This window comes from Leptosomus discolor, chromosome Z, assembly GCF_034619465.1.
Source record: "Leptosomus discolor isolate bLepDis1 chromosome Z, bLepDis1.hap2, whole genome shotgun sequence".
Taxonomy (NCBI): Eukaryota; Metazoa; Chordata; class Aves; order Leptosomiformes; family Leptosomidae; genus Leptosomus; species Leptosomus discolor.
In genome coordinates this window covers 66,967,294-66,979,883 of record NC_141419.1, presented here as the reverse complement: position 1 = coordinate 66,979,883, position 12,590 = coordinate 66,967,294, and the positions used below count along the sequence as shown (strand labels likewise).

The 12,590-nt window shown below is 38.2% G+C and overlaps 1 protein-coding gene across 1 annotated transcript in view; it reads right to left on the bottom strand.

Moving 5' to 3' along the window:
- PDE8B (phosphodiesterase 8B) overlaps positions 1-12,590 on the bottom strand; it is a 77,046-nt gene that overhangs the window by 16,279 nt on the left and 48,177 nt on the right. The window contains exons 6-11 of the mRNA XM_086480402.1: positions 10,553-10,641; positions 6,696-6,774; positions 6,040-6,180; positions 4,238-4,326; positions 3,561-3,621; positions 744-795 (exon numbers count right to left, since the gene is read on the bottom strand). Of these exons, the coding sequence (XP_086336528.1) occupies positions 744-795; positions 3,561-3,621; positions 4,238-4,326; positions 6,040-6,180; positions 6,696-6,774; positions 10,553-10,641 (511 nt within the window). The remainder of the gene's footprint in view (positions 1-743; positions 796-3,560; positions 3,622-4,237; positions 4,327-6,039; positions 6,181-6,695; positions 6,775-10,552; positions 10,642-12,590) is intronic.

Here is a 12,590-nt window from a genome sequence, read left to right as displayed (position 1 = left end):
AGAAAGTAACAGGACATGAGAACATGTTCATTCAGAGTGAGATAGCAGTGCTGCATCTGGTTCAGATCACTAGAATCACCAGTTTAGAACTGGCCTTTTAGTGCCTCCTTTCTTTAGGGAAAAGGTTTTATTCCAAACATTACACAGCATTGGAAGAAAAGATTATCCCCTTATACTCCACACCTTTAGTCAAAAGCTATCTGCAGAAGTTGCTGAGAGCTTGAACATGCTGTTTGCAAGTAAGCAAACCTGCCCAAGACACAGGGCAAGGGCTGTACAGACACACTGCAACGTCAGCACTAATTGGACGTGACCACCTCTAGCCTGGACAGTACGGACAACTACATTTGCCCTGTGCTGGGGCCAAACCAGTGGCTTGCTGACAGGTCCTAATCTTGGAAACATGAGGGCAGATTTGCTGGCGTGAATCAGCACAGTTCCACATTCATTTCAAACACAAAGGGGTGCCAGGGTACAGCAGCTTCAGGATCAGTGTCTTAATACAATGAAGAGCAATCCATCTTAACTCTGAATGCACAGCAAGGGCTCTGCACAGGAGATTGAATTATTAATACTGGTTACAAATCCAATTTGTGGTGCAACATCAGAGCAGCTGGCATCCGTCATTGGCCATCTGCTCTGACCACTGACTCGACAGAGGGAAGAGAGAACATTTCATAGCAGCAAAGTGCCTGGCCTTGACCTCAAGCACAGTGGTATATAAAGGTAAATAGTATTCTAACCTGACTGAGAATTGTCTCCTGTGTACTTCTCATCACAGCGACTCTTGTAAAGCTGAAGACGCGCCAACAGTAAAATACATATGTAAGGAAAAAGAACACAAAAAGATTTTAAAAGGGCTACATTCAACACTGTCCTTATCCAGCATTTTCTGTTCAGGTATTTAAAAAAATAAATGTTGCAAACAGATATGCAATGCAGAAAATCACAGATATGATAGTGCTTCTATGTACTAAGTTCCATAAACTAAGTTTAAGGCATGTGTCTGCAAGAGAACTGACATGCACTTTTAGATAGTGTTTTAAGTGCAAATTGTATATGAAACTGAAAGTTTCCAGGAGTAAATCACAAAAAGAAAAAAAACCCCAAACCCTAAAATATTCCTTTTTTTCCCTCTGTACAATAATTAAAAAAAAATTTCTTAGTACTACCTAAGCTAATTTTGGATGCATCCTTTCATGGGTGACTGATAAAATGGACTTCAAAAAACTCAGTTACAAAAACAGCTCTCCAGCAGCTGAAGGGTTTATTTCCAAGTAATCTTTAATCATTCTCATGGATGAAAGTTAAACACAAAATCTTAATTCTTTGTGCTTCTGAAACGTCTTGGTTAGCTCCATCAATAGATATTTCAAGCTTGCTTTGAATTTAAATAGGATATTTCCACCATAAAAGTTTACACCTGCTGCTTGTTCTACAATAACACAGATGAAACGCTCCTCTGTTTTTCCATCCTGCTCAGAAACAAAAGCAGTCTGTCCAATAGTTTAATAGCCGCTAATCACTTCACCTTGTTCCTTTGTTACATGGTTACAAGTCAGTATTTTGCTGTTAATAGGAAAACTGAGCAGAACTTTCAGTTCCTCAAGTCTTCCCTCTAAAATCAGCACATCATGTACTTAGGTATAGGTGACAGACACGGAAGATGACTAAAAATAATGTTGTTTTTTTTTTTTAATGTAGTCACTAGCAAAGATACACATACCCTCTACTTCAGATGAATAGACTTCAGTGCTTGACACTGCACTTACACATTATTCATTACACATCACATTTAGGAGTCCTGGACTGTCATCTGATCTATGGTGATTGGTTCCTCTGACCAAATCCATCACCTGCCTATAGCAAAGCAGTAGACTGCATGGAAGCATGAAATCCATGGTTGCAACATGTGAGTTGAAAGAGAGTATGGCAAGGTTGCACTTACACACTTTTAGCATCTATATCAGTTTGTGACAGTGCATGCTGCAGGGTCCTCACAGAGATTATTCAGGAAAGAAAGGAAAGCAATGATACAAATTCTCTTTCGCATCATTCTTGCACACCTTCCGTCTTTCTTCCCTTTTTGCTATTGCGGGGAGGAGGGGAAGAGGGTGAAAGGGAAGAGAATGGAAACAAAAAAAATCCCCAAATTCAGGAGTGGCTTTCTGTAATGAATAAGAGGGGGAAAAAAAAAGGAAGGGGAAATCCTGTGCTCATGCTGCATATAAAGCTTCTTTAAGGGAGCGTAAGGAACAACTCTTCCTCTAGAAAAATGATTTTAAAAACTTAAACACCTCTATTGTAATCATGCAGCAACTCTCATAGAAATCATCTCGTCCAAACAGAGTAAGACCAAGAGAGCTCATCAGATATGGTACAGTGACATAAGGCATCTGAACTGCTCATTCTGGTCCCAGACTGGAGCTTCTTTCAGAGCCTATGGATATATCTGTCTACTGCACAACTGACAGAAAACATTGACATGGTCCTCTGAAAAGATAAAACAAACATTTCAGTTCTGAATACTTACCCCTTCTGCAGGCATGACCTGAAAAAGCCACGTAAGGTAGGTTATGAGGGCAGTTACACAGTTAATCTTGAACCGATATGTTCTTAAGAGGAGAAACACCACCTCTTTTGTAAATTTATGAATGTGCAAACACTGGACTCTATCCTGTAAGGTCTCAAATTGACCAAGGCACGTTAATCATTACCTAGGCTTCAGCACATGGGAATAGTCACGTGAAAGTCAGTCCCCATTCATAACTCTTCACTGTAAGAATACTTAAAATACACTCTCAGATGTATTTTTTTTTTCTATGCATAACTCTAACATGCTTAAATTTTGTATGTGATAAATCTGGCACAGAAATCCATGAAAGTTCCTACACAGTCATCTAATCATACTGTGATATACCTTATGGAGGCTGTCGGTAATGACAAAGAACACGTCTACATTTTTTAAGGTGAAACAATGCATAATAACGTAAGGAGGTTTCTAAGTCTCCATACAGTTTCCGAATGCTGAGATCAAGCTATTTATAATTATGCTGATACAGTGAAACATTACAGATTTGCATCAAAATTTGAATCATGACAGCTTTTACTGCTCTGTAACATGTTCTGATAAGCATGCCATGTCTCAGGTCCTGCATGAGGGCTACACTTTATTCAAGGACCACACACTGGTAAAGCTTGTGACAGCTGAGCATAGATCATTATTAGACATAAGTACACCAGACCAGACTGGCAAGAACAGCTCTAGAAAAAAGCCCCTGAACTCCCTTTGGACATGGTCTGTGTTGCTCTGCAGTATCACAGACTCAACTGTCACATCTGGGCTCCAGAGAATTAAAGCTTTTCTCTCTCTACTCAGCAGTCCTACAAAAGGAGAACAGCCCATGCAAATGTTGAAGTTTTTTTGCTCGCTCCAATGATCAATGAGAATCTCATTGACAATATAGATCACATCCTCTTGGAAAAATACCAATTTCTAAACCAAAAAATACCTGTTTACTAAAAGCTATGAAAATTATGACATGAAAGAAATACGATACCTGTTTGTTGTTTTCATTGGTACAATGCAGCCTTTTGAGGGACACAAAGTGTCTTATTTTCCTAGCAATAGAAATGATCACTTGTTACCATATCAAATGGTAAAGACAAAAGTGAAGTGATACACTGGTATTTTCTAAAACAGAGATCTTCACGCCCTCATGAAACAAGATACCAAACCCCAACACCAGACAGATGACTGGCGACAAGCACTCCTTCAGCATTATCTGGACACCTGATCCTTTTGCTCCTGCAGGAATTCACCTGCGCAACGTGCCCATACTAGACTGCAAAGGTGCAAGCACGTACAAGCATGCACACAAGCAGGGATTGGCCAGCTGCTGATCCTTCCAGCTGACTGGGTAACAGTTTGGATACTGTAGAATCACTTCACGAAGAAATGCATGTCAGCTTGCAGGTATCTATAGCAGTAAGACCGTTACTTATTATGATTTTGTAGTTCTTTTAGCCAGCATATGACATCATCAAAATGGACAAATGTCAGCAAAAAACATGACCATCTCCACTTTGCTTATTCTTTCCACATTGTTTGTAGTCAGTAGTTCTATCATCACCCTGCTACTAAATACATGGATATTCATGTCAAACTTGCAGATGATGAAAGCAGAGAAAAGGCCCTAAAACCGGAAAGCAATAATGTTCTGGACAAGTTAGTTACCCTCCTTGGCCTATCACAGGTGTTATCTTCACATGCTGCTGGATACTGTCTCCTGATTTTCTTCTTGCATAGTAAACTCCTTGCCATTCCTAAGCAAACACACACAACAGAGACACCATCTAAGAATACGTAGCTTGCAGTCAAATATTAATTTATTTTTTATTATTACATAGTCCTTACATAGTAAATAATTATGTATTATTTCATGGTTCTGTTTTTTAAAGTAGTGTAAGATTTATTAATACAGAATAGCACCTTTAACAGGCATTTGCTAATGTAAGGACAGCATAAATATGCTTCTCTTGTGAGAAAGCATACAATTTTTACGAAGAACCTTAGGAATCATCTACTTTGAGGGGTTACAGGCATTCTTGCTGGGTACCACCATAAGCAGTGGTGGCTGCAATACATCCAGATAATATCTCCCTTGGGAGCAGCAGAACCAAACCGTACTGAGCACAATTCAGCTGGGAAGTTGTCAGTTGTCAAGTGATATGTATGCTAAACTTCAGAAGCCCTTTCCCTGTGGACGTCCTTCAATTAACCTCATGTAACCAATATTCCCACTCCATGACTGTTTTCCCATGACCATGGATATCCGAGCCGCTCTAGATCAGCAAAAGGAAGAAACAATTCCTTCATGGCATCTTTTATCCTGTTCTCCCATGCAAATGCCCAGTTCTCTCTCTGGCCACTAATTTTCCCTCCATCTCCACTCTTACAGGAAATATCAAGAGGACTGCAGGCTGACCAAGAGCCATATATGCACTATCCTTAAGCAGTCCACTGATGCAGAGATAAAAGGTATCCTCCAGTGAGGATTGGAGAAGAAAGGAATATAAAGCAGAAGGCTTCTCTCTCCTTACCGTCTCAAAGAAAAGAGATTTTAAGGAGGAAATGACCTGGCAGCAGAGTAGGATGAGGTTGCAAAATGGGTGGAAGATACCTTCTCTGTCACAGGCAGAGATGGATGGATACAGAAGACACAGAGGGCCTTTGAGCAGGCAGTGTTAGCAGCTGGGCAGCCTATTTAAATGAGGAGGAGCAAAGCAAGTGTGGCCTGCAGGTACTGCTAATAAACCTAGGTGAACCTGAAAACAACTCCAGACAGTGACCCCCAAAGCTCAGATCATTGCTGGAAGTGACTGAAAGGCTCAAGAACCCCTCAAAGTTCATGAAGCAGAGGTGAGACAGGGAAGGGTAAGAGGTACTTCTGAAACCTGTAGGAAATGGGATAAGAGACTGTGGCATGTACTAGGGGAACATATGGCCAGGAACATGCAGCACTTTGGTGGCCTGTCACCACCATGACAGGAGTTCACAGTGCACTGCAGATATTCTAACTAGAATAACAAACCCCACTGGGTGCTGATATATTTTAGTCACAACTCATTATGCCACATGGTGCTTAAAACATGCAGTCAATGAAGGCTCTGCAGTCATAACAGTTAAACCTTTTGGCTGGATGATGCAGCCACCTGAGAGACTGTGGGACAAATTGTTATGTTCCAACTAACAAAAGCTCCATGGGCTCTAAGCAAAACAGAAACACAGAAAACACTCTTATATTGATCTTAAGCCAACAGATTGGTAGAGAGATTCAGTCAGATCTGAAAAAGCAAAGCTAAAGTTACTTGTCTGTTACTAGGCTGTTGTACTCCTAAGACTTCTGAGGCACAGAATTCTGGTCTTATGTGTGCGCTCATGAAAACCACATCTTGTGTTCTTAAACCTAGAGCATTAAAACCAGAGCAGGACAGAGATCTAAAGCAATTTTGCATGAGTTTATTTTATGTGCTTACCTTTCCTTTTTTAATAAATGCATTGATAGTGTCTAAAAGATCTGCACAGTTTTTATCGCTTTTTGGTAGTTCAGTAAGTTCCTTGCCAATAAGCTCTCCCTTGTGATATCCCATCATACGTTCAAAGGCTGGATTAACATACTGCCAAAACAAAAGTACTTTAGGATAATATGAAAAAGAACATGCTTAAAGGATAATTATTCGCATTACAAGTTATACACCTAAAACCATAACCACACAGCCCTACAATTCAGTGTTTTTCATATAAAAATACTATGTAATGGTGAAGCATATTATTCAAGTAAGGAGCTGAACACAGAAGGCAATATGTAAGCTGTTATCAGAAGACACGGACAGAGAATAAAACTCTCTACTGTACAAGTTACCTAGTTCTGCTACAGGTTTCATGCTGGTTTTACCATAACCTACATTACTTTACTGAAAATTATCATCTAAATAAAGTTACTGAAGGGAAAGTCTTAAAATTCAGCAAGCATCAATGTGCGGCATCCAGAAATGAGGCAGTTCATTGCACAGGGCTTTCTAATAGGAAACAAAACTAAAATACTGAAATAAAACAGAAACTACTGAGCAAAGATCTCTTTGGAGTTCCTCTCTCCAAGTTCTACAAAATAGTTAACCTTTTTCCCCCCTACCTGAATGACATGATCTTCACTGGTTATTTCTATAGCTTCCTGACAATGGTCTAATGCTGTAAACACTGCATTACAAGCCCTGAAATTAGCAAATGAGTCACATTAGTTTTATTGTTAGAACATTTTGCTCACTATAAATACATTATTATATTGTACACAATATAATATATTTGAATCACAAAGTAGCACATTGTTTTGACTAAACTATGTCACTGTCTCCATTAGGATTCTTTTCAGGAAATTCTGCTTCAGACATCCCTGTTGTTACTGTGTTTTTACTGCGGATCACATTGTAAAATTTCTCATGTGTGCTGCAGCATCTTAACAGTATATTTCTTTCTCCAAATATGCTCTAGACAGCAGGAACTAACAATTAGCAGTAAAAATAACAAGTGGCTATTGCATCAGAATAGAAGGGTTTGTGATTATTAAAGACAGGGAACACAAAAATCACCACAGCAGTTGTATACAAAGTTTTCCATACAGCAAATAGATCGGCTCTATCGAAGAAGTTGTAATACAACACAATTAAAGGAAACAATTTAAGCCATCTCAAAGTCCTAGTCAGAAAAATATAAATTTTCTTGCTACCAAGTAATAATTCAGTGACTTGATTTCCATACATCATGATCTTTTTAACGGCTAAAATGATTTTCATTTCTCATTTTTTTCAGGGCTATCCTTGAACTAATGCAAGAAAACAAAAGCCTTATCTTCTTGCTACAAAATTTAAATTCCTTAAATTATATTTTACACAGGATGGGATTAACATTAATATAGGCTCCTAGTACTAGGAAAATACATATATATATATATATATACACACACACATACAAAGAGAGTATATTATTAAAAGAAGCAACCCAGGCATACTTCCTTTGATAGATGTCAGTACTTAAACTTTGGTTTGGACTAAACACAAACTGTCTTCTATGTACCTGTCATTGCAGGGAGCATAAATGCACCATGCATAAACACTCTTGGATACAGTTATTACAAGGAAGGAATATCTTACTTCCAGACTGAATAGTGGAGTTTGAATTAATACGAATCACTAGAGAATTAAGAAATACAGGACATTGCTAGTTCGATTCATCATGGAAGTAACTCAAAAACAAATAGGATGCACAAAGAAATACACCCAGAGACATAGGCATGCAGCCGCATGGACGAAGATTTGTAGGAAAAATTTTTCTATACAAAGGGTGACAGAGTATTTCAGCTTATACAAGAAAAGGAGCTCCCAACATAATTTTACAAGTGATTTTCTAGCAGTCCAAGCCACGTTCAAAGTATGATTTTGTGTCATGTGAAACAACTAATTTATCTCACTGATAGATGCCCCTCTGGTACACCAGCTGCTAACAAATGTCATTATGTAAACTTTCTGCAAGAAAACACACAGCTATGTTTGCACTATTCAAACCTTAGTATTTTGATTTGATCTGGCAACCAACACAGAAAAGTTACAAGTTTAAATGGCCCATATCCTCTTTGATTAATACACACCTCCCACAGATGCTCAACTGAGCTTCAATTCAGAAGCAGCTATGCAGAGAAGGGGAGTCCCTGCTTGGAATGGGAAGACACTTCTGACCACTGACTTGACCTTATATACTGCTTTCTTGAGCTGGTCTTACTTTTTCACTGTGTTTCCATTGTATCTGAACACCTGAAATGTCCTTGTTTTAATTCCATTGACTAACTTACTGAATATACTCTTTCTTCCCTTTCACTTTTACAAAGCTGTATAGAAGACCTGCTGAGACAGCAAACAGATCAGAGACCCAGTGGGACAGACATACAGTGCAACAGTCTTTCCCCCACTTAATTAAACTACATGGATGAAAAAAAATTATAACCAAGTAGCATTACCAAGCACTAGTTCTGCTTAGTTTTTCATGGCAAATTCACTTAGAGCACCTGTTGCAAGACATCAGCTTCTCCAAGCTACAAATGTGCCTTTTCAGAAAGTTTATCTTTTAAAAGACTACTTCATGCCCCTAGATGTTAGTACAAATGTTGCTTATAAGCATTACTTGTGCTTGTTACAGAACGCTATTTAACCATCCTGGGCCTGCATCTATTAAACTCTTTAAACTACTCAACGACTCTGGGACTGCATTTGGCAGTGGCAGTAGCAGACCCAAAAATACCACCTTTTTTTTTCATAGTATTTTGCAATGCTGCCAAAGGTTCCCCAAACAGTCATGTTCAGAGGTGATGTGAATATATGTACACGCACACACACGTCTATATATATAATGTATATTATCAATATACAAAAGACATGATAACACAGAATACATTTTATATAATGTTATTATTTACATAAATGAAAAGGAGGTAGGCTCACAGTTTATGTAACTACATTCAAGAGAACAAAAGCAAGCAGAATTACAAGTGTGTGGTATACTGCTGCTTCCATAAACAATATGGATGAAAGAACTGTCAGCAGGTGAAATGCTGCTGGGGACTGACATTGTTTCTTTCCAATTTTAATGAATTTTAAGATTTTTTTGGTGATGACTATAAATAAACTTCCAGGAAAATATGGTAGCCAATATGAATCATGCTCTCTGTGCTGCAGTTTTAATTATCTGCATTCATAACTGATACTATTCATGTAGAGATGCTCAAACTGTATTTGCATCTTGTTCTTAAAATGAAACATAAACTAGAAGCATTGTGTGTATGAATGACAGCTTAACCTTTCCATATAACACTGATACTTCTGATATATGCTGATTTAATTCAGAAGTCACTCATTTCATTTTGTGTTTACAATTGAACAAGAAACCAAGTCAGGACCACCATAACACCTAAACAACTTCTAAAATTTCACAGCTTCTTTCTTTTCCTGCTGAGTTTTGGAAAACACCTGTTAAAAATCATGTAAGCCCAAATTATATTTTTTTTTCCCCCTGAAAATTTTACTGTAATTGCACTCTGCATGCATAGTCACTTGAACATGAAGTCACTTTGGGATCAGTTTGCAAAGAGAAAAATCTGCTTCTTAAACAGAGACACTGAAACCTGTAGAGAAGCAATAGTATTTTCTGCAGATGGAACTGGAATTAATTTATGACAGCCAGGGAACTACATCTTCTCTGCTTCAAGGTTCTTTTTTCATATAGTTGTACTGCAAACATATTTACATGCATGTATAAGCACCTGTATAAAATATAAAATTAGTCAAATTGAAGAAAAAGTCATAAGGGAATGAAGGGCATTTAATTTCTCACTAAGCTAAAAAACCTCTGCTACTCATTGCCTAAGAAAGAAAATAAAAACTCAGGTTATGAAGAGCCAGATCAAGATTGCATTCAACTCAAGCTATCAAATATGAAATCACACAGGAGATCAAGAATGACTTCTGAAATTTTAGGATCATGTAGATTTGCAGCCCATAAACATTACACGTAAGACAGCATTTTTAAAATGCCACCCTTGCAATTAAATGAGCCAAAGTTGCTGTTCTGCAATATTTCTGCTAAAGGATCTTGTCCTGACTGTAATGCTGGTAGTAATGGCTGCTAGAACATTGCCAAATTCAATATGTGCACTGAAGACATATGGGACACAAGCAAGCATCAGAAAAAAGGACATGTACTGCATTTTGTATTAAGGAAAGCTGTCATTTAGACCACCAGTGAATGAAACATACACAGATCAACCTTTCTCAGGGTACTAGTTACTAAGGCACTTAAATTTGTCCTTTACAAAATAACAGAAGAAGGAAATAAGGTTATAAGTATGTTAGCAGACACACGTGTAGCTGGGAAGAAGCAGAAAGTAACAATACTATCATGTAGACCAAGCAGTTGATGTTTGCTGTTCCTTACACTTCTACATACCGTAATTTGAACTGAGATCTCACTTCCCCATGTTCTATTTGAACCAGTTCATTGTAACAAGCAGTTATGCTGCTATCCTCCATGAATTGCTGGAAGACAAATCAAGAGAGCATTAAAAAGTCTGGAATGGTTTTAAACTGTTGTTTCTGTTCCTGCAACTAAAATGCTGACCTTATAAAGAGAGCTGGCACAAGTTCAGCTGACGATCACAAAGGTGATTAAACACCTCTCCTGTGAGGAAGGGCTGAGAGAGCTGGGACTGCTCAGCATGGAGAAGAGAAGGCTCAAGGGGGAGGATTCATCAAGTTATACAAATATCTGAAGAGAGAGTGCAAAAGGACAGAGCCAGCCTCTTTCCAGTGGTGTCCAGTGACAGGACCAGAGGCAATGGGCACAAATGGAAATGCAGGAGGTTCCGTCTGATCATCAGAGAACACTTTTTTTACTGTGAGGCTGACTGAGCACTGGCACAGATTGCCCAGGGAGATTGTGGAGTCTCCAGCCTTGGAGATCTAGAAGGCTGTGTGGGCATGGTCCTGGGCAACCTACTTTAGGTGGACCTGCTTGAGCAGGGGGTTTGTGCAAGATGACCTCCAGAGGTCCCTCCCAACCTCAACCATCCTGTGATTCTGTAGAAATAAAAAGCTTTAGCTGTACCTTTTGTGTTCAGTAATCTTTTGCACAGGAATGATTTTCTAGTTCTTAAGACAACATGGCTATCTAAATACAAAGCAAGTATAAAAATATGCTAAAACCTCAACTGTGAATTTTCCCATTTGGCATTAGGAACCCAGTTAGATAATCTAAAAAACCCAAACACAGCCTCACACAAACCAAGTATTGCCTTGATATTTCATTTTGAACATCTATCCTTGATTCAGAGTGGAAATAGAATACCTTAGAGACATAAAACATTCATGCTAAAAAAAATGAAAAAAAAATTAATGGTATTTGGCATTTCATTTGTTTTCAAGCAAATATTGCAGCTGAAGCTCAGAAAGTGAATTAACTTTGCTCCACAAGTAATCTCCTTGAGCTGTCACGGTGAATTCAGAAGTGTAGAAAAGTATATAAAGTAAACAGAACACTGACAACAGTTAACAAACTTTTACATACTCCAGACAAGAGAGAATGTCCTGTCTTTGTTAGGCAAAGGTAGTAAGCTGAAAGGTCTTCTGCTTGGTCCTGCTGAAATCAGAAACTTTGTGTTGATACAAAAAAAGTAGATTCTCTGACTTCAATTAAAATTCACTGCTTATTAGTAAATTTATGCTATGAAGAGCTATATCACTCCTTTAAAAATACATGCACTGACTCTAGTTTTCACAGAAAGTACACTGTGTTGTCACTAGTTGTCACAGCACAGCTGCATGCAGAGTCAAGAGGCAGCACTCAAACCTCCGAGAAACAAAGAACGGCTTTTAAAAGATCTACACTTCTCTCCTGTATGAAAAATTGTGTTTTGGGGACCAATGGCTTAATCCCAAGTTGCCAACAAAATTTAAAAAAGTAAAATTAAAAATAACTGTTGACAAGCGTCTGCTTCACTTCTTAATATTAAGATCTTAAAATATTTCTGTAATTCTCACTTCACATGCTAAGTAAATGTATTGGAAACCAAAAGGAACAATATCAAGTTGGCAGAAGCAAAGGTACAAATGATGTTGTGCTTCTGCATTACAAACTGCCTGCTGTCTTCCACAGCACTGTAGATTGAGATTTTCAGTTTTGGGGTGCTCTTTTAAATATTCAAATATGCTGATGCTGAATTTAAAACAATATAAAGCCAACTCTACCAATAATATACTGTTTAACAATGTTGGCAACCTATTTTACTAGAACATACTAAAGCTCTTCATCAACTGAATTTTAAAACAGTGCTCTTACTGACAAAATTTAACCCCTGCTGTTTACTGATAAAAGTCAACCACTATCTCGGCACAAATCTTTGGCTAAGAACCAAGAATGCAGCTTCTTGAAGCACTAAACCTGCTCTTAACTGTTGTATAGTCTTATGCAGATGCACAGAATCTCTTTA